Raw genomic sequence first — 26,711 nt, 5'->3', positions numbered from 1 at the left:
TGGGCTTCTTTGGCCTCTTTTATTTCCTCACATGGGACAATGCTCCATCAATGATGAACATCACACTTTCAACTCAAAACTTAGAGCAACGAGGACTCTATATGGAATGCCTTCGGTAGTGTACCGTGACAATGATCTAGCATGGCATAGACATTATTGGAAACAACATGCTAGCTATCTTACGATCATGCAATGGCAATGTAGACGTGATGGCACATTTCATGGCGGTAGTTGCATGGCAATATATCTCGGAATGACTTTGAAAAAGCCATAGTAGGTAGGTATGGTGGTTGTTTTGAGGGAGGCTAATGGTGGGTCTTGTGCACCGGCGAAAGTTGCACGGCACTAAGAAGATAGTGATGGTGGAAGGTGAAAGTGCATATAAACCATGGACTCAACATTAGTCATGAAGAACTCATATACTTGTTGCAAAAGTTTTATCAGTAATTGAAACAAAGCATTCAACGCATACTCCAAGGGGAAGAGTTGGTAGGTATAAACCATCGCGCGATCCCGACCGCCACACAAAGGATGACAATCAATAGACTAATCATGCTCAGACTTCATCACATAGTGGTTTACCATACGTGCATGCTACGGGAATCATTAACTTCAACACAAGTATTTCTAGATCCACAACACCTTACTAATATAACTTCAATATTACCATAACCACAACTCAAAACTAGTTGAGATGAATCTAACTTCTCTAACTATTCAATGCACATGAAGGTGGAAGTTTTCGTATCCCTTTGGATAACTACCCCTTTTGAGACTACTTTCAAAGCATAGATCAACTACCAAGCCACGCACCACCGTGCTCTAAAGGTATAAGTGAAGCACATAGAGCAAAAGCATCTAGCTCAAAAGATATAAGTGAAGCACATGTGAGCTGAATTGTCTACCAAAGGATATAAGTGAAGCTCGACAAAATCACGGTGAGTGCACGTCTCTCTCTCTAGGTGTGCAGAAAGGATGATCGTGACACAAAAAAAATAAAAGACTCCTACGATACAAGACGCTCCAAGCAAAACACATACCATGTGGTGAATAAAAATATAGCCCCAAGTAACGTTACCGATGGATTGAAGACGAAAGAGGGGATGCCTTCCCGGGGCATCCCTAAGCTTAGGCTTTTACGTCATCCTTGAATCATCTTGGTGTGCCTTGGGCATCCCCAATCTTGAGCTCTTGCCACTCTTAATATTTTTGTCCATAAGAACTTCACCCAAAACTTGAAAACTTCACAACACGATACTTAAACAGAAACTCATGATAACATTAGTATAAGAAAGCAAACCACCACTTCCTTAGGTACTGTAGAAAACTTAAATTCTACTCATGTTGATGTTGGGTTACTGTATTTTCAATCTTCCATGGCTAATACCCCCTGATACTATCTATAGTTTCATCAAAATAAGCAACCAACTCAACAAAAACAGAATCTGTTAACAACAGACCAGTCTGTAGCAATCTGTATACTTCGTATACTTAATGTACTTACAAAATTCTGAAAACTTACGACAGTATGATGAATTTGCGTAGAAATCATCAGCAAAAAGAATCAACTCAAAAGCTCTTACAGAAAAAAAATGAAAATTCTTTTCGTGAGCAGAAAGTTTCTGTCTTTTCCAGCATGACCAAACGACCATCCCCAAGACTAATCGTAACGGTTTTGCTTGGCACAAACGCAAAAAGAAACACAACAAAAAAACAATCATAACAGAATTATGAAAGTGTGGAAAACACAAAACAGAAAGAAAAAGGATAGATTCGTTGGGTTGCCTCCCAACAAGCGCTATTGTTTAACGCCCTTAGCTAGGCATAAGGTGATGGAATCTAAGTCTAACATACTTCCTATGCATAGGCATTTTATAGGGCAACAAATTGGCAAGACAACCAATAGTTACCAAATGCAAGGAAGAAGAAAGAGACAATACCAATCTCAACATAACGAGAGGTAATTTGGTAACATGAAAGTTTCTACCAAAATATTTTCCTCTCTCATAGCAATTACATGTGGGAACATATTCAAATTCAACAATATAGCTATCCCATAGGATATTCTTTTCATGATCCACATGCATGCAAAGTTGACGCTCTTCAGAAATAGTGGGATTATCATCAACTAAAGTCATGACTTATCCAAACCCACTTTCAAAATTATTGCAAATATCATATTCATCATGAGGTTTAAACAAATTTTCAAGATCATAAGAAAGATCATCACCCCAATCATGATTATTGCAATAAGTAGTGGACATAGCAAAACTAGCACCCCCAAGCTTAGGGTTTTGCATATTTTTAGCATGATTGTCACTAATAGAATTTATAGTGAAACCATTGCAATCATGCTTTTCATCCAAGGAGCCCTCGTGAATCACTTCATAAATTTCTTCCTCACAATTTTCAGATTCACGCATCTCAAGCAAAACTCCATCATGTAATCGAGTTAGTTTTGATGGGGATTGATCCCTAGAATCCACTATGTTCTGAGATTGATGTTGCTACTACTTTGCCATGCTTAATGCTTGTCACTAGGGCCCGAGCGCCATGATTTCAGATCTGAAATCATTATGTTGTCACCAATATATGTGTGTTTTAGATCCGATCTTGCAAGTTGTAGTTACCTACTATGTGTTATGATCCGACAACCCTGGAGTGACAATAACCGGAACCACTCCCGGTGATGACCATAGTTTGAGGAGTTCATGTGTTCACCAAGTGCTAATGCGTTGGTCCGGTTCTTTATTAAAAGGAGAACCTTAATATCCCGTAGTTTCCTTTTGGATCCCGCTGCCATGGGAGGGATGGACAATAGCTGTCATGCAAGTTCTTTTCCCTAAGCACGTATGACGACACACGGAATGCATGCCTACATCACATTGACGAATGGGAGATAGACACATATCTCCCCGTGTTATAGCTGTTGGATGATGAATATCATCCAAACAAATCACCGACCCATTGCCTACGAGTTTGTCCTACTGTTGTTACTTGTCTTGCTCTGCTGCTGCTGCTACTATTGTTGCTAATGCTGTTACTTGTCTTGCTCTGCTGCTGCTGCTACTACTGTTGCTACTGATGTTACTTGTTTTGCTCTGTTGCTACTTGCTACTGCTGTCACTACTGCTGTTCCTTGCCGCTGCTATTGCTCGCTACACTGCCGTTACTCGCTACTTTGCTGTTACTACTGTGCTTGCAGATACTAATCTTTCAGGTGTGGTTGAATCTCATAAATTCAGCTGCTAATACTTGAGAGTATACTCTCACCTCCTGCCTGTCTAACCAACAAATTGGGTCGAATACGCTACCCTCGAAAACTGCTGCGAACCCACGCGCTGGTGGGCCATCAACAACATTCTTCCAGATTCATTGTCGGGGAGTGCTAGCAGCATTCTTCTGGTGCCGTTGCAGGAGAAGGTTTGTTTTCATCAGCATTCGTCTAGCTAACGCCAAAGATTGCAAATCAGACACCTCGACCACACCACCACCATCACATGAGAAGGACGCTTGAGAACTTGGGTATGGGCACAACCCATGGCTTGTAACAAGCTTCGGGGAGGTGCCCTGGTATCATATCACCATCACTTCCATCACCATTACTATCTATTTTAGTTTGATACTTAGTTGTTTGGTGATTTAGAGAAATAAATTCTGGTTTTACTTTTCTTAGTATTTTTGCTTTGAGTTCCATCTATCCTTGTAATCGAGTATGCGATATATATAATAAATATTAGTTGAGTTTTTATGGTTTACCCACGGGCACCCGTCATCATAGCATGTCAATAAAAATAAAGATATAGATCATATGCTCATTCTATGAGAAGTGATGACTTCACATAGTAAAGAGTATTAGTAATGAAGGTTGTTGAAAATAAACAAACATATTATTAGTCATGGTTACAATCTAAGCAAGATTATGAAAGAGAAAAGGAGATTTTCATATAAATACACTATCTTGGACGTCTTTTATGATAGTGAGCCCTCATCAAATATTATATAATGATCAAGTATTGACGTATGACATGGAAGGCAACATAATGGTGATTGTATTTCACATTCATATAGAAGTTATATGGTCCTGGATCCTTTAACATGTGATGCCTGCTTTAGATCTTTTGCTAGCCCAAAAAATTCACACTAAGTAGAGATACTACTTGTGCATCCATAACACTGAAACCCACTTTCTTGCCATGAGAGTCCACCATACCTACCCATGGATTGAGTAAGATCCTTGAAGTAAGTTGTCATCGGTTCACCAAGAAATATAAAGTTGCTCCTAAATAGGTATGATCTTTTGTTGCAAGGGAAAATAAACTTTGTACGATCTTGTGATGGCAAAGAAATAAAAGCGATAGACTGCAAAATAAAGTTTTCTATCAAAAGGGGAAATATAAAGTGACATTCCTTTGCATTAAGAGTTTGCACATTCAAAAACCTAAAAGCACATGATAACATGTGCTTCCCTCTGCAAAGGGCCTATCTTTCATCTTTGAAGTTCACTCTTGTGCGTGAGTTACTAAATTCTTTCTTCTTTCTACCTATTAATTATATAGTGGCAAGCATCACGTGTTGAGGAAAGATTCAGATTTATATATCCAAGTGAATGTAGATTATCATGATTTATTATTGGTGACATTATCCTTGAGGTAAATGAGTTGGGCGACGAATCATTCAAGCCCCTATCTTCCTATGTGCCCTATGGAAACATGAGATCCAAAAATATGACTTGAGTATGAGCAATCATGGAAGGATAAATGATAGTTGAGTATGTGAACTTGCTAATAAGAAAGCTCTTACATAGACTCTTCTATGGAATATGTTTAATTATGATTGTCCGAGTGACTCAGAACATATTTTGTTGTTTGTCAATAAAGTTAATGCTTCATACTCCAATATTTGTGAATGGGTTGTTACTTGTTTATGAGAATATATATGATAAAATAGTTGTTGCTATTCTAATATTAATGATGCTCTCATGTTCGTATTTTATTTCTATCGACTTCTCCCTCTCAAATCATGTGGCCATTATTCTCGAGCTCGACTTTTGCTTGGGGACAAGCATGGTCTAAGCTTGGGGAGTTGATACGTCCATTTTGCATCACGAATCTTTATTGATATTTGTCTTATTATTGTCCATTATTCCCTGTTATTATGTAACTCTTATGCCTCTTCTGTGTGAATATGCAAGGTACATCATGAAGAGGGAAGTATATGGAAATTGGGATTCTCAACCGAGAAACCGAGAAAAAGGCAGAAAAATCAAGTTGCTCCAAAGGACTTGAAACTTCATAGAGAATTTTTATAGAATATATAAGAATTAAGGGACAATTTGAGAAGTAGGCGGAACCAAAGTGTGGCGTATAGCTGGGACGGGGTATCCTGTAGGGACCCCGAAGAAAGCTTGTGAAGAGTGGAGAAAGAAGAGTTCATCGGTATGAGCACGAATGAAGGCTACTCGAATCATAACCCCATCAAATGGGTGAGTATGATCCTATTTTCACAATTTGGATTTTTTTATAGTAATTTTGGCTAATCCAACCTTCGGGATTCTCCAAACAGGAATGGAGACGCTGGATCGCGAAAGTTAATTGTTCTCCTCCGCAACCAAAGAATTATGCTCGTGACGACAATCCGGGCTTCCATGACGACCCAGATATGTCGATAAAATTTTAGGACGAGGTATTTTTCTAGGAAAGCATTGACGACTCTGAGGTTGCTCTTACAGCCGACCACCCTGGGATACTCCCTTCCTCAACTGGGGATAAAAAGAAGGCCTCCTCCCAAAAAGGGCGCCCGTCCCGTGTTGCGCTGACTCCCACTCCCAAGAGCCATCGCTCCATGCGACGAACATCGGCTAGTACAATGTCGCCAAACCCATGCCGAACACGAGCAGGGCTTCTAAGCATGGAGCAACCACATGGACTATTTCGACCGCACCCCCTACCAAGAGGTAATGAAATAAAACTCATAATTGGGTACAACTTACGTCCACTTGTGAGTATTCACAATTGTTGCCAAACTCTATAGGATCCAAACACAACTTCCTTCGTCCGAAGACGTCGAGAGGGTTCAGGGTAGTGATCCCAGGACAACGCATTCCGCAACAACGGGAGGTAATGCAAACATTCCTGCTTCCAACCAACTCCTAGAGGATCCTGAGGAGGTTTCGGTTACTAATTCCAAAGTTGAAAGCGTGACGAATCATCGTGGATGCAAAGAGTCACTACACCACCCTGAATTTTCCAAACATGAGTTTAACACTTTTAGTTTGGTGGATGCATACCTCAGAGCTGCTCGAGAAAGACTTGAGGGTGTTGCCAACCGTATGTAAACCTGCCTTAGGGTATATGTATGATTTTAAAAACCAAACACAAATCATAACCCAGTAGCCCCCCTTAATATGGTTGGGACGATCGAGTATATGACCAAGTGATGTCTGCCGCACGTCTCTCGCAACAAGACTGCCGCCTAGATGTGATAATAGATAATCTCGATCGACAACGAGGTGTTTCATTCTATGTAACTATATACTTTAGATCAAATATTTCTCCATCCGGACTGTAAACGCTGTCTTAACCGTCCATCGACTTCTTCCTCCCCTCACAATGATCGGGGAGTGTTCCGTACTATGTAACATGTGATACCAACGAAACCTTCGGGGAACCACGCAATCCGTCCATATGGTGCTAACATATAGAATGTGATTGTGGAGTTATGTTATATTAATTTTTAGCATAAGAAACATCTTTAGAGAAAAATAGTTCCTCTATGGGTTCTTTCTTCGGGCTGCTACACTACATAGACATGATAACCAAATATTCACAGTATGCGGGTGATAATCTCCTAATTATTTTCACTTCCTTTGTGGCCTATCATTATTTTATTAAGAACCCTAGCTTTCGGCTTCACCGGTCTGAGGTAAGTATCTAGGTCACCCGGTCGTAACAATCACACATGTGCTCATTTACTCTCTAGTCGAACAGTCGAAAACGTAGAGGGAAAGCACAGAAGCAAGGCAACCCAGCTTGGCCAAATCTTCTGCCAGATTGATGCATATGCTGGCATTAGAATATAGGAATGATGCATACATCATAAAGGCAAAAATAGATGCACAAGTGTACGTTGATCAACTTATATTAAGAAGCCCCAAGGTGTTACCGAAAAATACATTTTCGTGAACATAGTTCGGTTTAGCCGAACATACTAGGATATGCTTATCAATATAAAAGAAAAAACGATACATAAAAAATTTAAAATAGAAAAGAGAAGACTAGGTAAGTTGACAACACCAGTCAAGCCGTAGAAGAGCCGACAATGAGTTGTGTTGGGTTCGGTTCATGGTGATTATCTGATTGGTTGCGAAGGCGATACACTCCTCCTGCAAGTACTTCATCAATTATGAAAGGGCCCTCCCATTTAAGTGCAAGTTTATTCTTCTTCTTCTCCGGGAGGCGGAGCACAAGCTCGCCACAATATATGCTTTCGCCCGAACTTGCTTGCTTTGGAAGCTCCGAGCCTGTTGCTGATAGAAGGTGGAATGTGCCAGAGCTATATCATGCTCTTCTTCTAGTGTGTCTAAGTTTTCCTACTGATCTAGCTCGGCCTCTTTTCCCTCGTAAATGTGCACTCTAGGTGCATCATGGATGATATCACACAGGAGGACGACTTCTACCCCGTACACCATAAAAATGGTGTATATCCCGTTGATCGGTTCGGGGTGGTGCGCAAACCCCACAGTATGGAGTCAAGCTCCTCTACCCAATGTCAATCAGATTGTTTAGGAGAACGGGCTAGGCGAGGTTTGATCCCAATCATAATAAGACCATTGGCATGTTCAACTTGTCCATTGGTTTGTGGATGATATATGGAGGGGTAATCGAGTTTGATGCCCAGGTTAGCACACTAGTCCTTCACTTCCTAAGCTATGAAATTGGATTTATTGTCCGTTTATTATACTATGGGGGACACCATAACAATGAACCACACCAGATATAAAATCGGTCACAGGTCCAGACTTCATAGAAGTTACAGGTTTGGCTTCTATCCACTCGGTGAATTTATCGATCATAACCAGTAAGTATTTCTTTTTCTTGGTCCCCCCTTTAAGTGGTCCGACCATGTCCAACCCCCAGATCGCAAAAGTCTAGGTGATCGGTATCAGCTATTGCGGGCACATGGCATTGATTTGCAAAAAGCTGACAACCAACACAATGTCAACCGAGTGTACGAGCGTCTACGCGAGTCGTGGGCCAAAAGAAACCAGCCCGAAAAGCCTTGCTTACTAGGGCCCGAGCTGCGGTGTGATGGCCACCCATATGTGCATGTATTTCAGCCAAGATCTCTTGACCCTCTTCTTCAGACATGCACCACTAGAGGACTCCAGTGGTGCTTTTCTTGTATAGATCCCCCTCATGGACCTTGTAAGCCTTGGATCGCCGAATTATTCGTCTTGCTTCAGTTTGGTCATCAGGGAGCTCTTGGCGGAGAAGATAAGTGAGTAAAGGATCGGTCCATGGCGCGATTACTGCCATGATTTCATGAGCCGAAGGCGTTTCATTAGGTGTTGAACGACCAATGATTTGCTCATTTGGATCAATTATAGGAGGGGTGACATGTTCCTGACCACTGGCTCTAGTGTCATTGTCCCCATCCTGCCATACCAAAGATGGCTTAAAGAGCCATTCCGAAAAGGTATTTTTAGGAATAGGGTCACGTTTGGCGCCCATATGAGCAAGGACATCATTAGCTTGATTGTTGTCTCTGAAGACGTGGCGAAATTTGAGGCCTTCGAACAGTGTTGATATTTCGAGAACAATGTTCCTATATGTCCCCATTTTTGGATTTTCAGCATCGAATTCGCCATTGATTTGGGAGATAGCGAGGTTAGAGTCTCCCTGTACCTTGAGCCGTTCAATGCCTATTGAAGTTGCCATCCGAAGTCCATGCAATAGAGCCTCGTATTCGGCCGCATTGTTGGAATCGGTGTACATGATCTGTAGCACACACCGGATGTTGTCGCCAATTGGGATGAAAGTATAACACCAACCCCCAGTCCGACAAGCGTCTTGGAGCCTTCGAAGTACATCGCCCAATGGGAATATGCACTGTAATCTTTAGGGAGTTTGGCCTCCATCCATTCGGCGAGAAAATCAGCCAACACATGAGATTTAATAGCTCGGTGTGGCTTGTACACGATTTAAAAAGGTAAGATCTCAATGGCCAATTTTGCTATGCGGCCCGTGGTGTCCGTGTTGTTGATTATATCCTTTAAGGGTAATTCAGACGTTACCATAACTAAACACTCTTGAAAGTAGTGCCAGAGCTTGCGAGATGCCATAAAATTTGTATAGGTTATCTTTTGATAGTGTGGATACCAAGATTTGCACAAGGCTAGAACTTTAGACACATAGTAGACTGGAATCTCCACCCGGAGCTTGTGGACTCCCACCTCTTGTTCGACAACGAGGACTGCCCTGGCCACTTGATTGGTGGCCGAGATGTACAACAACATTGGTTCCCCCAAAGCAGGTGTTGTCAGTATGGGGTTACTCGCTAACAGTTTTTTTTATTTCTTCGAGGGCGTTTGTTGTCTCATTGGTCTAGTCAAAGTTTTTGGTCCATTTGAGTAGTTTGTAGAGAGCTAGTGCCTTCTCAACAAGGCGGGAGATGAAGCAGCTTAAAGCCGCCACACAGCCTGCCAGCTTTTGTACATGCTTCAACTTGGTTGGGATCGCCAGCTGGGATAAAGCTCGGATTTTAGCCGGATTGGACAATATTCCTCTATGAGAGACGATGAATCCAAGTAGTTTACAAGCGAGAACTCCGAATACACACTTGTCCGGATTGAGTCGTATGTTGTACTCCCGGAGATTATCGAAGGTTTGTCGGAGGTTATCCAACAACTGGCTGACGTGCTTGGTTTTAATGACCACGTTGTCCACATATGCCTCGACTGTTTTGCCAATTTGTTTTTCTAGGCATCTTTGAATCATGAGCTGATATGTGGTTCTTGTATTTTTTAACCCGAAGGGCATTGTATTGAAGCGGAATGCCCCGTAGGGGGTGATGAAGGTAGTAGTGGCTTGGTCAGGCTCCTTCATTTTGATTTGATGGTGTCCGGATTAGGCATCAAGGAAGCACATCAAATTGAGTACATTGGTGGCGTTGATGATCGGGTCTATGCGAGGTAAGGGAAAGGGATCCTTAGGGCAGGCCTTGTTTATGTCTTTGAAATCGACACACAACCGCCAAGATTTATCCTTCTTTGGTACCATGACCAAATTTGCTAACCACTCAGGGTGTTTGATATCTTGAATGAATCCGGCTTCAAGTAGTTTTGCTAGTTTGGTACCCATGGCTTGACGATTGGGTTCGTAAAATCTGCGCAACGCCTGTTTGACTGGTTTCAAGCCTGCAGTTATATTCAGGCTATGCTCGGCCAGTCTTCGTGGTATTTATGGCATGTATGAGGGATTCCAAGCGAATATGCCCGAGTTTTCATGCAAAAATGCATGCAATGCTTCATCAACCGCAGGGTCGAGTTGGGCTCCAGTGGACGCTGCTTTTTTAGGGTCCGTTGGATGTACGTGAAATTTGACTATTTCGTGTGCTAGTTTAAAGCATGTGGATTTAGGCCTCTTGTTGAGGATCACATCATCCTTATCTACCATCGAGCGGAGTTCAGTTAATTTCTCGGTCGCAAGGGCTTTGGATAGTGCCTCGAGGGCAAGCGATGTCGTTTTGTTTTCGACCCGAAGAACTCTATCGAAGTCACTTGACAGTGTTATGACATTGTTGGGCCCTGGCATCTTGAGCTTCATGTACTCGTAGTGCGGTATGGCTTGAAATCTAGTGAAGGCCTCACACCCCAAAAGAGTGTGATAACTGTTGCGAAAGGGTACAATATGGAAGACAAGTTCTTCGGACATGTAGTTCTCAGGGGTACCAAATACCACTTCGAGAGAAATTCGTCCTATGCATCGCGCCTCTCTTCCGGGGATAATCCCTCCAAAGTTTGTGTGGCTTCATTCGATGCGAGATCTGACGAATTACATTTTATCCAAAGTATCCTCATAAATGAGGTTTAAGCTATTGCTGCCGTCCATTAGTACCTTGTGGAGCCTAATGTCATCTATAATAGGGTTAAGGACCAAAGCGACAGCTGTTCGGCCGGAATGGACTCTTTGTTGGTCCTCCTCACTGAAAGTTATGGGTGTATTTGTCCATGATTTCATTGCTGCCACCCGGAATACGTGGTCGAGTTCTTGAAGAGCTCTCTTCCTCTAATGGTTTGAGGATAACATCTCATAAATTGTTAAGACTTCGACATTGCTATCCGGTGGTTTTGCTAGACTCTTGTTGGATGATGAGACCCCGAGGATAACCTCTCCAGTTTTTGCTACTTGCCTAACGTCCCATAAGGCTCGAAGGCTATGGTTTGAGGTAGTGTTCGGCAATGTGGAGTGTATGGGGGTATGGACTGTCCAATAGTTTATCAAGGACAGTTCTGGATCCCTCGAGGGGTTTATTCTTTTTCTCGGTGGGCCCGTGCTCGACCGACCGGTGTTGGGGTATTTGCTTCATTTGAGCTCATGTGGGTTGCTCTGCGTAGATTGACTCCATTTGAATTTGTTGAATCTGCTAGGTGCTTTCCATTGTGCAATACTTGGGTATCAATGTAGATAGCTCGGTGAAATTGTCGATTTGACGGCGGGTGAGGGCGTTTCAGATTCCTTCACCATGGCAGTTATGCGAGAAAGTTTCTATAATTTCCTGGCCGCTCCAGTCTGGTTTTTGGCCACGAGGAATCTAGCCCAGAAGTGTTGGTCTGCCTTGCCTTGCTGTTGCTTGACGCATCATAGGTTCCGTATATCAGACATCTCCAAGTTACAAAGATAGTGTCTAGTGTGGCAGCTGGGTGGGAATTTTTTTGCGTCCCGCCAGGATGTGGACCCCTAGTTTTGTTGGTTGTGACAAATACCGTCGGGGAGTCCAATGCGTAGGGCTAGGGGTCCAGGTTCTTAGCCGGATATTGCCGCTCGAAATCTAAATTCGCACTTCGAATCGAGTTCGGATGAGATATCGGATTCCGCATTAGGGGGGACTGTTGGAAATATGCCCTAGAGGCAATCATAAATAGTTATTATTATATTTCCTGTTTAAAGATAATCGTTTATTATCCATGCTATAATTGTATTGAATGAAAACATAGATACATGTGTGGATACATAGACAAAACAATGTCCCTAGCAAGCCTCTAGTTGGCTAGCCAGTTGATCAAGGATATTCAAGGTTTTCTGGCTATGTGCAAGTGTTGTCACTTGATAACTGGATCACATCATTAGGATAATCATGTGATGGACGAGAACCAAACTATGAACATAACATATTGAACGTGTCGTTTTATTGCTATTGTTTTCTGCATGTCAAGTATTTGTTCCTATGACCATGAGATCGTATAACTCACTGGCACCGGAGGAATACCTTGTGTGCATCGAATGTCACAACGTAACTGGGTGACCATAAAGGTGTTCTACAGGTATCTCCGAAGGTGTCCGTTGAGTTTGTATGGATCAAGACTGGGATTTGTCACTCCGTGTGACGGACAGGTATCTCGGGACCCACTCGGTAATACAACATCACACACAAGCCTTGCAAGCAATGTGACTAAGTGTAAGTCACGGGATCTTGTATTACGAAACGAGTAAAGAGACTTGCCGGTGACGAGATTGAAATAGGTATGCAGATACCGACGATCGAATCTCGGGCAAGTAACATACCGAAGGACAAAGGGAACGACATACGGGATTATATGAATCCTTTACACTGAGGTTCAACCGATAAGATCTTCGGAGAATATGTAGGATCCAATATGGGCATCCAGGTCCCGCTATTGGATATTGACCGAGGAGTGTCTCGGGGCATGTCTACATAGTTCTCGAACCCGCAGGGTCTGCACACTTATGGTTTGATGATGTTTTTGTATAGTTGAGTTATATGTGTGGTTACCGAATGTTGTTCGGAGTCCCAGATGAGATCACGGACGTCACGAAGGTTTCCAGAATGGTCCAGAAATGAAGATTGATATATAGGATGGTTTCATTTGGTTACCAGAAAGTTTCGAGCAATTCCGGCAGTGTACCGGGAGTGACGAATGGGTTCCGGGAGTTCACCGGGAGGGGCCCACCCACCCGGGAGTGAGCCCAAGGCCATATGGTGGCGCCACAAGTCCCTAGTGGGCTGGTGGAGTCAGCCCAAGGGGCCCATGGCGCCACTTAAAGAAATACCAAAAGAAAAGAAAAAGGGAAAAGGGGAGGTGGGAAGGAAGAAGAGGACTCCTCCTTCCCCAAACCGAATTGGAGGAGGAGTCCTCCTCCTCCCTAGCGCCGGTGCACCCGTTGAGGGCTTGGCCCTCAAGGGAAGCCCCTCCCCCTCCCTCCTATATATAGTGGTGTTTTAGGGCTGATTTGAGACAACTTTCGCCACGTGCAACTCAACCCTAGACCACATAGTTCTACCTCTAGATCGGATTTCTGCGGAGCTCGGGCGGAGCCCTACAGGAGTAGATCATCACCACCACCAGAGCGCCGTCATGCTGCCGGAGAACTCATCTACTTATCTATCTTGCTTGCTGGATCAAGAAGGCCGAGATCATCTTCGAGCTGTACGTGTGCTGAACGCGGAGGTGCCGTCCGTTCGACACTAGATCGAAACGGATCGTGGGACGGATCGCGGGACGGTTCGTGGGACGGATCGCGGGACGGTTCGTGGGACGGATCGTGGGGCGGTTTGAGGGACGTGAAGACGTTCCACTACATCAACCACGTTTCTTAACGCTTCCTGTTGTGCGATCTACAAGGCTACGTAGATCCAAATCTCCTCTCGTAGATGGACATCACCATGACAGGTCTTCGTGTGCATAGGAATTTTTTTGTTTCCCATGCAACGTTCCCCAACAGGGACGTCGGGATTATTGGAGATCCGAACATAGACCAGCTTAAGCTCTAGTAGTTGGGTAGGAAAACCTTCAACCGGATCCTTGAGGGTAGCAACCAAGTACGTGATGGGTGTGACGTAAATTTCCCTATCGTCGGGTCTAAGCCCAATTTGATCGTAGACAAAAGGTTGGCCGTTCGTTATCCGCATGGCCTAGATTTGGACGAGCATCTCATTCAGTGCCATGATCTCCGTGGAGTCCATGTTTTTGGAGTACATGGGGCCAACCCGCACTGTTGCGGTTCCCAGGGCGCTTAAAGTTGCATTGGGGTAGTGCTCATCCGAACATAATTAGGACGTGTCGACTGGTTCAGCTTCTAGGGCTAGACCAGGGGTGGAGGAAACTTTGAGGGCATGGTCCACCTTCCCTGACATTAGGGCATTGGGGCTCGAGAGCTCTTCGGGGGGAGTCAAAAGCTTTTTTGTCAGAATGAGATCTCCCCGGGAGTCGGCAACGAACTCTAGGTTCCCAAACGTGATCTCCTGATCGGACGCGAGGTTCCCGACACGGCCAAGGCGGTCGATCGGATCAGCATGCAACATGATGTTGCCGAATGCGAAAATATATCCAGGAATGAAAAAGTCCCCATTACAGATGTCACCGATGATGATTAAACAATCCATCGTTTCCTTGGCGATCACACAACGGAACCCCCAATAAAAACACCAATGTCGATGTCAAAACCGGCGAATCTTGGGTAAGGGGTCCCGAAGTGTGAATCTTGAATAGATGGCTAACAGGGAACAAGGGAGACTTTATTTTCCCAGGTTCGGGCCCTCTTGAAGGAGGTAAAATCCTATGTCCTGCGTTTGTTCATATTGATGGTGGAGTATCGAATACAGAGTTAATCTACATCAAAATCGTATGTGGTGGTCTAAAACCCTAGGAGTAATGATCTTCACGTGCCCTACAAACTAAGGGCCCTCTGGTTTATATAGGTACCAAGGGCATTAGGGTTACACAATTCCGGTTACACCAACGAGAAAACATGTCGATCATCATCTTGTCTTGGTGCGTACAACAAGTCTTCGGAGGAGTCCGTTCTGGATATAGTGTGATCTTGTAGTTCGGGCTCTAATGACAATTAGAAGACGGCCCATGAGTCTAGTCCGTGAAAGTAGGTAAGAGGCCCGAGGAACCCTACTCCCGGACTCCCTCAAGGGACGCCCGGAGGTGTGGGGGCAATGTAGATTCCATTCTCCACATAGTAGATGGTTGCAGTGGTGACATGCGACAACGCGGATGGAAGGAGGAGACGTTGTTCATGAGAGAGGAGAAGGAAAAGTTATCGTCATAACTCATTGGACATGGGAAAAAAAGACATTGGCTGCCTTTTAGAACTTCCTGATTTTTTACCCTTCTAAATGTTTGAGAGTTCAAGTAGATACTCTTAACTCATAACTTTGCTTTTCTAAAAGGGTTTTAAGGGATCAACTAGAGAAACCCATGTTATACTTGTTGTTATAGTACCTACGGGCATCTATAGCCGATCCCCTAAAATTTTAAGGAGTAAACGACTGAGTTACTCTTCTAAATTCCGATCCCTTAAAATTAAGAGTAAACGGCTGAGTTACTCTTCTAAATTTCGGTCGTTTCTAGCCGATCCTCCAACCTTAGAGTAGTAAATATAAGATTGTCTCATTTAATTTCTGGGCATCGAGATAAACCTATTTTTATATTACTTTATCAAATGGTAGAAATGTTACATACTTCACCAATTTTTCGCTAATAAAACTGACCCAAAGAGAAATCAACAAGACTTAAACACTTTAATAGAAACCCAAGTGCCCTAACATCTCCCACTAGCAATTAATACTCTCTCTATTCACTTCCTGAGCTTCCACACTTTGTTCTTCTTCACCTCCACACAATTGAACATTGCATCCTCTCTAGTCTTAACTGTAGCAAGTAGTGCACAAACATCTAGCAGTTTTCACTCTAACAATATATCAATGTACTTTTCTTTTCAATACCAAAATTTGCATTCTTCCTACATACAATTTAGAGCAAACAATAAGTTCCAATTGCGAGGAGTCCAAAAAACAACCGTAAAAAATAGCCACTCACCAGGTCTTTTCGCACTTGAGGAACACCAATCCAGAATGTTTCGGCATGCTCGGAACTCGACGCAACACCAACTGCGGACAGTGGTCACACTTGATGACCGGCTGAGCTCGGCCGACACCTGGATGTGGTTGTGTCGGCGGTTGGTCGATGTGTGACATCCGAGCACTGAGAGGAGGGTGACATACCGAGATGCGGTGCAAAGTGGTTCAGGGGGTTCCACGGTTCAATCATCTTCAAATCCATCCGAAACGCGTCGGTGCCGACGGTCAGGCTAAGTCGAATCTGGTGCCAGCAATGAGGGCCGACCGTAGATCTACCGAATTAAGCGTCACCGCCGCTGATCAGGCTGTGTCAAATCCGACGCCAGCAATGAGGGCCTTAGTTTTGCCAATTTAGGCGACGACGGCGGTAAAAGGGGACTAAAATGGGGCGAGAGGAGCGTCCCGGCCTCGCGGCTCCTACTGGGGGTCGGCGGGGGCACATGATGGCCGACAGAGGCAAGAAAGAAGGCACCAAGGTTAGATGTGGCGTGAGGGTGGGGTAGGTGCAGCCGAGAGGACATGGGGCATTTTCTACTCGGGACATTGGACGGTCGAGTAAATATAGATGTCTACGATGCCTAAGAGAATACTTTTTTCTCCTTTAACCATTATACAAGTTTTGGCTAGGTACGGGTTAGAGAAGTAAACTAAGAATTTTACTTATCTAACTGTTTTTAGATTATTTCTAATCGATCCCCTAAAAAGCTACAAAAGAGTAAAAGTTCGGTTTTACTCCCTTTTAACGCACCTAGCTGATCCCCAACCCGCTGTAAGGGAGTAAAATTATACTCCGGTCCTAAACTTAACATAAAATTTACTCCATCAAAACGGGCCGGAGTAAATTTTCTACTCTCTCTCTCTCGCCTCCCCCCCCCCCCCCCGCTCCCCTGCACGCCGTTGCTACAAGGACGTCCTTGATGGACGTGCCGAGCGAGGATGAAGGACGGCTTCGAGGGACGCGTCGGGCGACCTGCAGTGCATGGGCTGCTGGAGATCGTCGCGTCGCAACTACTCCCTCCGTACCTAAATACAAGTCTTTTAAGATATTTCACTAAATGTCTACATGCAGAGCAAAATGAGTGAATCTATACTCTAAAGTATGTCTATATACATCCGTATGTAGTTCATTATTGAAACATCTAGAAAGACTTATATTTAGGAACGGAGGGAGTACCTCGGTTTCTTCCTTGCCCCCGCCACCCTTCCTCCCATGAGCGGAAGCCACCCTCGCCGCTGTTGCCCCATTGCTGCTGCCCCGCCGTTCACCACAACTGTTGCCCCGTCGTTCGCTGTTGTTGATGCCGCTCGCCTCTGCTGCTGCTCTGCTGCCCCGCGGTTCGCCACAACTCCTGCCCTGTCATTCGCCGTTGTTGATGCCGCTCGCCTCTGCTGCTGCTCCTCTGCACCGCCATTCGCCGCTGTTGCTGCTTGCTGCCCCGCTGCTGACGTTTCATGGCTGCAACTCGTCGTTGCTGCTGCTGTTTCCAGCGTGGTCATCATCGTCGCGGACACATATACCAGATGTTCATCGAAATGCATAAACCAAAAGTAAATTTACTCCACTAAATTTAAATGATACTCCGCTGCAAGCGTAAAATCAATGAGAAATCACCTCGCAAAAGGGAAAAGGAATAATAATATACTAGTAAGAACTAAAATCACAAGTTCTTCTATGTACAACAGTTGTAGCGAGAGTCTACCACGAGGTTTACAACACAACCGCCCCAAGTCACACCACGCAGAACTCCCAACTCACACGGAGTCCTCGTAGTCCGAGCTGCCCCCGTCGCCGGCGGGCTTGCCCATGAACGAGTTCGATCTCGACGGCGGCTTCTTGCCGCCGGGAGCTGCGGGCTCCTTCTTCAGGCCCAGGTAGGTGTAGAACGACATGCCGCCGAGGGCCACGAGGGCGCCGCAGATGCTGGTGACCCCCGGGTCCGACCGGAAGATGAGATAACCGGAGAGCATGATGACGATGGTCTTGAACTGCCCCAGCACCACATGCGACAGCGCCGAGGTCGCCCTGCATGCATGCATGGCACGAACAAATTAACACGGAGTCAATCAGCAGCAAGCTCATCTTCTTATCCATTTTGAAGCCTCACAGGGAAGAATGTTCCTGTGAAGAGAGGAAAAAATGGTCTCACCCAAGTGCCAAAGCGCCGGACCACTGGAGGAGGAAGCCGAACAGGGCAGAGATGACAATGGCGCAGGTGTTTCTGAAATTCCAGTTGAACAGCAGCAGGCCCGGCGGATCAAGCAGAGGCATCAACGCCAGCAAGAAGAATATGGTGACAGGGGTCGTCTTCCACATCAGCCTGGTTGATTCAACAATCTGTGTTAGTTAGCCATTCGACAACGCGATGATGCGCCTTTAACGGTAGCAAAAAAGATGAACTCGGAACTTACGCAAGCGCGGTCCAGTTTCCGGTCTGTTGCAAATTTGACCACAGGATCTTGTTTACCGCGCTAGGGACGATCCAGGCCAATGCCACGCAGGCACCGAAGAAGTTGAACTCTAGATCTGTGACCGTGGCCACGGCCACTCCGAATGACACAGTTGCCAGTGTGATAACCTATAATGTTGAAGCAATTCAGGTTTCCGTTACTGAATATAAATTGAACAGAACAACAGGCTTCCACTACGAACAGCAAACAAACACATGCACGCATGTGGCATGAATGGTAGTCTGGTAGAGAGACAACAAAACATGTATTGTATTTACGGCACAATTTGTTGGTTTTTCTTCCTCTGAAGAAATATGACAACAGCTGCGTTCAAAGTACAGAAAAGACATGTGTAAACCTACCTTCTGACAGGAAACCTTCTTCTGAAAAAGCATGAACTCAGCGGCGACGATCGTCGGAGTCACGGCAATCTTAGCCATTTGGTAGAAACCTACACTGAATGGCAAAGATACTGAGAATACATGGAGCAGCATCGCACAACATTTAAAGTACTAGAATATAACCAGTATCCGGGTTACCTATTGTGTTTCAAGCTCACGTTCGCAAGGCCGGTGGAGAGAGACATCACGGCGCCCAGAGCGAACAGAGAGGAGAAGGGAGTGGACTTGGACGGTGGCGCAACCGGCAGCAGGGCCAGCGCCTTGAGGATCGCCATGAGAACCAGCGCGACGGCGTAGTGGATCAGCGATAGCGCGATCGGGAACTTGAACCCGACAGTCCCCATCACCTACAACAAGACAATTGATCCATGAGTAAATGAGATCTTGCTACTACTGAAGTACTAACTCGTGGACTAGATGAAGGCGGCATATGCAGATTGTACGTACCATTTTGTTGGCCACGATGATCCCAACGGCGACGGCGAAGTTGAAGGTGAGCGCGACGGACGGCCCGCAGAACCGCTGCTGTTGGCGCTTGGCACCCTCCGAGCTGTGCATCTCGTTGTACAGGGAGCTCCGCAGCTCCTCCAGCGCCCGACCTGTGTGCAGGACGACGGGGCGACATCAAATCAGTGGGTGTGAACTGGATCAGTTTTTTCACAAGTTGATTTTTAGAGCAACTCCACATGATTTCGTGAGGGATTGAGTGTAGCAAGAGCATGTGCAGATACTGTCCGGGGCGCCATGGTGGACACCAACCATGGTGAGATCATATTTTGTGTCGTCCCGTACGTTGCGGAACCCATTGGGGAGGAATGCTAGGTGCCTAGGGCTGAAGAACAATACAGTAAGCTAGCTACGCAGAGTAATGGCACCACGGATGAAATTAACTTGCTAATCCCACTGATGCAGAAATTTGCTAGAGTAATAAAAACTTCAGACAGGTACTACGTGAAGAAGGGATCTGGGACAAGAAAGAACGTCACACTTTGGCGATGATGCCCTGGAATCCCGCACCAGAAAAGGATCCAAACGGAGCAGGCATGCCTTGCCGTTCCCAGGGAAATGGCCACGCAACAAACCGCGAAAGGGAGCAGCTATCGTGCCGTTTCCCCGCACCAAAATCTGCCGAAATTTCGCAACAAAATAGGAGAGCAGTTTTCCCTGGACTGGAGAATCTCTCTGACTTCTGGACCAACAAAACTGGCACGAACGGAACAGAGCATGCAGAATTGGTGGAGGATCGGAGGGAGAGGTTGACGATACCGACCGGTCTCGCCGGCGTCGCTGTCCTTGCGCTTGATGAAGCGCCTGCCGCCGCCGGCCAGGACGGCCTCCCAGACGCCCATGGCCGTCACGGCGGCCACCTCCGACGCGTCGACTCGCCACCACCGCAGCTTCATCATCCCGCTCTCGCTCGCTCGCTCACTCACTCCCTGCCTGCGGCTCCGGCCAGGGCAAGGCGAAGGAACAGAGGAGTTAACGACAGGGGCAGCATGGATTCAATGAGTGGCCGGTGGGCGGTGCTTGTTGTGCCGGGCTATTTCGGGGCCGACGCTCGTTTTAGGAGGGCGGACATGGGCGGGAGGGAGGGCACCAGTGCGGGGCGGGCAGCGGCCTAGGCGAAATGCGGGAATCGCAAATGGTGGTGCTGGTGGTGGTGGCCGGTGGCTGGTGGTGAGTGGCGGGCGGTGAATTGAAGGTGGCGCGAGCCGCGAGTGGGGAGAGAGGACGGGGCGAGTTAGTGGTGGCGTCGTCGTGGGCAGTACCTACGTGGTGGTGGCAGTACGTACGTGAGGTGGTTGGTTTCTTCGAGTTTTTTGGGTTTCGGAGTGAGATGGGATTGTATTGGAAGATCGCCGGAGCTGTTGGGTTGTTCTGTTAGGATAAGCTTTTAGGTCTGTACCGGAGATTAAACTTTTGCGGGGAGAGATCCTGTGGAAGAAGACCTTTTCGGTGTATATGCACGACGGTGAGGTAACTGCGGTGGACGCTTGCACCTACTGCGGCACATTCATCCACCGTCCGTTCCACCCGCGAGAAGTAATGGATGGAGAAGCCTACCCCCTCTGCCCCAGCTGTAGGAAAAAGTTTCTTTTTTTTTTGCGAAAGAGGATCCGGATCTAATGAAAAAATTCATTAGAAGTACAAAGCATCCCCAACGTAATAAGATAACACCGAGGTCTTTGGAACAACCATTACCATCATCCAGCGGCGGAGACAGGACGGCTGCTTGGGGCGTGATTCTTTGCTCACGGTAGCGAACAATATATCTATACTGCTATAATGAACAAAGACAATGACGGCTAAGGGCGTTGCAATATCCTACCGTCACCACTGTCGTCATCCACTAACCAAATCATTATCTTTTCAAAATGCTTAAACTGTGATTCTACTACCTACACAATCTCACGCGTCGCACAAATCACGAGTTGAGACATCAAAAGAAAACATTTATGAAATCTAGCAGAATTTTAGCTGAAATCTTTGTGGAGAATCAGCCTCCAACATACTTTCAGTAGAATCAACTTCCACATACTTTCTAGAGAATCAACATCCTACATACTTGTTTTCGGAGGCACTAATAGGTCCACGGATGGAACCACATAGACATTGTCGGGCTTGTAGGTGAAGTTGAGGAATCATGTCGGTTTCCAGTGCCTGTTCCGGACTTGGCTCATGTAGAACTTGGCTGGAACATTTCCGGCTGACTCCCCGGAGAGCAGCTCGGAGAGCGGGACGCAGAGAATGGAAATATCACAGTCACCTTGGAAGTGTTGTCGAGAATGGAGGCGCGCCTCAAGGGAACCGAAGGCGTTGGCTAAGATGATGGAGTGGAGAGTGATGTTTCAGGTCGAGTTGATGCTTCTGCGGGGAGTGATTGAGATCCACACGGAAGCACTGGCTTGTTAGGCTACTGACCATTGGACGTTGCTAGTGACTTAGTCTCGCCTCAGTTACAGGAAGAGGGTAGGGCCACATTATAATTAGAGTGTCACACTCTCTTCACGCTAGTCTTTTGGAATATGGTGGCCTCTCCGCTTGTAGTGGTGTGTTCGATGCGTATCGAAAATATTTGAACATGGGTTGGTCCTGGGATAGTAACACTGGTATCAAAGCTAGCTCCACCATTCCCGGCCGGGACTAGGGCATAAGGTGTTAGGCTATTGGTCAAACATGGGTCAAAAGTAGGCAGCTCGGCCTGGCCATATTGCAAGGCGAACACGTAGACCTTCATCTTTAAGAATAGGTTGCTGATGTCCTTGGGCCACACACAGAAGGAAGGGGACATGCTCCCCAAATTTCCTACTCGACGATTCATGCACCCATTATATGTTATTATATTCAATGACACCCACTCACAATCACCTCTTGATAGCACATGGGTCGGCCAACGTTCTAGTTTGGGAAGCTTCCCAGACCGGTTTCTCGAAGCTTTCAACTTTTTTGTTTTTTCTAGACCGGGTCTTGTTTGGTTTTAGGTTTTTCCTATTCTTTTTCTTTTTCCTATTTGGTTTTATTTTTTTAATTCATGAGCTTCTTCAGATTCATAATCTTTTTCCACTTTTATGTTTTTATTTATTTTGTAAACTTATATTAAATGGTGTGAACTTTTTAAAAATCATGATTAGTTTTCATATTTCTAAACATTATCCGATTTTGTAAAAAAAAAATCAACTCCCTGATCTTCTTTCAAATTCGCAAACGTTTTTTAAAATTTAAGCTTTTTTAAATCCATGAATTTTACAAATTTGTTTCCTTTTTGAGAAATCCATGAACTTTATTCAATCTTGCTAACTTTTCTCAAACAAGTGAACCTCTTCAAACCAGTGATATTTTTAACTTCATGAACATTTCTATTAAACTCAAACATACTTTTTTTCAAAAATGCATGAGCTTTTTACAAATTCACAAAAAAATCAAATCCATGAACTTTTACCGAATCCACAAAAAAAAATCAAATTCATAAAAAAGTATACCAATTAAGTTTTTTTGAATTCATAAAAGTATGCAAACTTTTTGGAAATTCATGATTTTTTTGGAATCTACGGAACCTAGGAAGTTTTTTAAAATGATATTTTTTAAACTCAGACTTTTCACAAATTCATATACAATTTTGAAATCTGTGAAGATTTATTAAATCTATGAACTTTTAAAAAAAATCATGATTTTTGCAAAAGCAAACTTTTTATGAATTGTGAACATTTTTGGAATTTTGGGAACATGTTTCCAAATTCACATTTCTTTATCTAATTCACACCTTGTTTCATATTTTGTGGACTTTAAAAATTTCAGGAACATCTATGTTTTATTGGGAAATGCTATAAATCACTCAACTAATCGCAGGTTGGCGTCCGCCCCGTTCTATGATCATGATAACAACACAAGTTATTGCAACTAGCCCGTTGTTGCAATATCTCTCATCGCAACAAGGGCATTGTTGCAAGATATGAGCGTTTCACGAGCTGGGAGCTCCTATTCGACGCTTCAGGCGCCAGGGAAGCTACCTGGCGCCCCCGCGCGGGTGCTGGTTGGCCAGCCATGTGCACGTTCATTTTTTTTACATGAAAAACTTTCAATCTATTCATATTTAATCATGTTAGTACAACGAAAACTATAAATAATAAAAGTACATCCGTAGTTGTCGCCTCCAAAAAAGCTAGGGCTCCACCGCCTCCCGTCGGCGTCGTCGCTGGTCCGCCCCGTCTCCGGTGGCCTTAAGGCCATGGAGGCGGAGTGGATCTCGGCCCTTGCCGGTGGGAGGGCTACGTTGTTAGATCTTTCTTCAAATTTTGTTAGGGTTTGTGTTCTTCTTAGGAAGATGAGACGGTGGCTGCTCCCTGAAGAAGGAATAAATGTCTCGCGGCCCAGCACCCATTCCGGTGATGTGTCTAGCATCGTTGGTGGGCATGTGGAGGTGTGTCTTTGGCGAATTTATCTTTGGTGGATTTGTTCGGATATTTTCGTCGTTCGTCTTTGTTCGTTCGTTTTTAGGTTGGATAATTCCAATCTACACTCTTCATCTTCGACGGTTGTTGTTCTGGTGTGTTGGTCTTATCGGGCCTTAGCACGACGGCTTCCCGACTATCTAGTACAACAACGTTTACCCGTCTTCAATGAGGGAGGGGCGATGACAGCGGCGCGTCTTCGGCTCGCTTCAGTGTTTGTAGTCGTCGCTAGGTGATCTTCGAATCTGGATGTAATTTTTATTATTTTTAATTTTTATTATACTACCATGATTGAAGATGAATAGATTGAAAATGCACGTTCATTTTTAAGAATAAAACAATGAAAAAGAATGGTCAGAAAACAAAAAATAGAGCCGTGAATTCAAAATAGTTCATGGATACTGAAAAACAATTTATGAACTTGAAAAACAATTCATAAAATTTGAAAAAAATTCATCAAATTTGCAAAAAATCACCCATTTGAAAATAAAGTTCATCCATTTTGAAAACAAAACATTGATTTTGAAAAATAGTTGATCTACTTTGTAGAACTTTTTATAAAATTCATCGGTTTTAAATAAATGTTCATCAACTTTAAAAAAACTTCATGAAATTCTGTAGATAGTTCACAAATTTGACAAAGTTGATCAGTTTTTAAGAAACACTTCACTTGTTTTGGAAAAAGTACACGGAAATTAAGTATAAAAAATAAAATAGAACAAAAAAGAAAAGGAAAAAATAGCTAAAAGAGCCGGCCTAGCTTGAAGTGCTTCACGCACGCGTTCGCAAAATGCAAAGTAACGAATGCTTGTAGCACCAAAGCCGGTTACCAGGACACATACAAGGGAGCAACTAGTTAGCGAGCGCTTCCTCGCGAGCTTTTCGGCGATCGCTCCCGCGCGCCGTCATTTGGCGTATTTTCAGACGCCGCCACGTGTCGCGTTCTGAGCATTCCTTTCAGATTTTGTTTTTCTTTTTATTTTTTTCACGCGTTTTCGTCTTTTTGAGTGTGTTTTTTTCGATTTTTTTTGTGTTATGGTTTTTCGATTTTTTTTTGCAAAAAAACACATTTCTTTTACGCGAAAAAATATGTTTTTTTTGCGAGAGGCACGGTTTTACTTTCACGAAAGGCACGGTTTTGCCTTTATGAGAGGCACGTCCGTGCCTTTTGGAAAGGAAAAAAATGCGTTTTCTGTTTTTTTACGAGAGGCACGGTTTTGCCTTCGCGAGAGGCACGTCCGTGCCTCTTCCAAAAGGGGAAAAAAATGTGTTTTCTGTTTTTTTGTGTGAGAGTCACGGTTTTGCTTCCGCGAAAGGCACGGTTTTGCCTTTACGAGAGGCATGCCCGTGCCTCTTCCGAAAAGGAAAAAAAACGCGTTTTTTCTCTCTTTTTTCAGTGAGAGGCACGATTTTGCTTCCGCGAGAGGCACGGTTTTGCCTTCGCGAGAGTCACGACCCGTGCCTCTCGAAAAGGGGAAAAAGCGCGTTTTATGTTTTTTCCGATCGCGTGAGGCACGGTTTTTTCGTCTGGTTTTTTCTTCCGGTTTTTTCATGAAAAAAAGTCGTCAAAACCTATCAACATGGAATCTAGTTTTGATGATCTCGACGCGAGAAAGCCAACAGTGAAAACGGTTCGAATTTTAAACACACGGTTTAGGAGATAAAACGTTTTAAAAATACGGATCTACGAAAAAAGAAAAAACTTTCAGATTACACAAATGGCACACATGCAGTGCGCCGCTTGTCACAACCTGTGATGGTGAAAGTAATCGTTGGAAGATGTATTTGCTAACTAATGATTTCGCACATGCAAGCATACTCATGCTGATGCTAACATGTCGCGGCCCAAGTATGCTGGCCCCGCTGGATCGCTATGTCGTTCGGCCACCAACTTTAATGGGTTTGTTCAGCCACCTAGCTGCTGGGTCAATCGACCGCCACGTTGGTCGGTGGCTGGTAGCTCGGCTCGGCTGTAAGAAAACAAAAACAACAGCTACTGCTTTGAAAAACAAATATGATTTTCGGTTTATATAGTTAAATACTTCGTACATTAAAAATGTTTGGAATTTCCAAAAAGTTAAAATTTTCAAAAAAAATCATGGATTTGCAAATAAGTTCATGAGTTTGAGAAAAAATCATGAATTTAGAAAATGTTTACGAGTTTGAAAAATGTTCATTAATTTGAAAAAATCATTAAACTAATATTCATGTATTACAAAACAAGTCACAAACTTAAAAATTAGGAAACTTAAAAGAATTGTGAATCTGACAGAAGTTCGCGAATTGGAAAAATAGTTCACAAATATGAAGAATAAAGATTTCAAAAAAATAAATTTTGATAAAATGAACAAAAAAATATGAAACTAAAAACCAAATAAACCTAAAAAAAGAGAAAAAATGGGTGTATGAATCTTCTAAATGTCCCCCAAATCAAAACCACACTATTGTTTTCCCTCGCTTTATGGGTGAAGCCCTTTATGAAGCATGCAACGAACCTCCTATGCCCTTTCTAGGAGCAACGAAGAAACTCGCGCTACTAAGTACCAAATAGGAAACATCAATTTATCCCTTGCGCATACATTGGCTAATCATTATGACGGACTACTTGCATCCATGTAGTAAACCCACCCTGGTCATTGCCACGCAAATGGAAGATGACGTGACATGGTTGCGTCGTGTGCACCGACTTTGACATGTCCCGACAAAGGGGTCTCTCTTCACATGAGTTCCCGACTTGATGGACCGGCTTCAAGACCCCTAAGTCGGTTCTATCTTGAGCTGCTTTGGGAGGCCCATAGCAGAT

General features: G+C 44.4%; 1 protein-coding gene across 1 annotated transcript; it reads right to left on the bottom strand.

Moving 5' to 3' along the window:
- Nucleotides 1-17,683: 17,683 nt before the first annotated feature.
- On the bottom strand, nucleotides 17,684-20,815 carry LOC123402913 (nucleotide-sugar uncharacterized transporter 2-like). Its single transcript, XM_045096881.1, has 7 exons — nucleotides 20,230-20,815; nucleotides 19,407-19,558; nucleotides 19,098-19,306; nucleotides 18,921-19,014; nucleotides 18,520-18,686; nucleotides 18,258-18,428; nucleotides 17,684-18,133 (listed from the first exon to the last, which is right to left on the bottom strand). Exons 1-7 carry the CDS (start codon nucleotides 20,363-20,365, stop codon nucleotides 17,863-17,865), a joined length of 1,200 nt encoding a protein of 399 aa, XP_044952816.1. The 5' UTR covers nucleotides 20,366-20,815; the 3' UTR covers nucleotides 17,684-17,862.
- Nucleotides 20,816-26,711: the final 5,896 nt, after the last annotated feature.

This window comes from Hordeum vulgare, chromosome 6H, assembly GCF_904849725.1.
Source record: "Hordeum vulgare subsp. vulgare chromosome 6H, MorexV3_pseudomolecules_assembly, whole genome shotgun sequence".
Classification (NCBI taxonomy): domain Eukaryota; kingdom Viridiplantae; phylum Streptophyta; class Magnoliopsida; order Poales; family Poaceae; genus Hordeum; species Hordeum vulgare.
Note: the sequence above shows the minus strand (reverse complement) of the source record. Positions and strands in the feature narration are given on the sequence as shown.

Excerpts from the sequence above, each read along its gene's own strand:
- LOC123402913 (XM_045096881.1), bottom strand. The coding sequence starts at position 20,365 with ATGATGAAGCTGCGGTGGTGGCGAGTCGACGCGTCGGAGGTGGCCGCC. Across the intron at positions 19,559-20,229 it reads CAGCGACGCCGGCGAGACCG|GTCGGGCGCTGGAGGAGCTG; the intron begins GTCGGTATCGTC and ends TCCTGCACACAG. Across the intron at positions 18,687-18,920 it reads AGAAGGTTTCCTGTCAGAAG|GTTATCACACTGGCAACTGT; the intron begins GTAGGTTTACAC and ends TCAACATTATAG.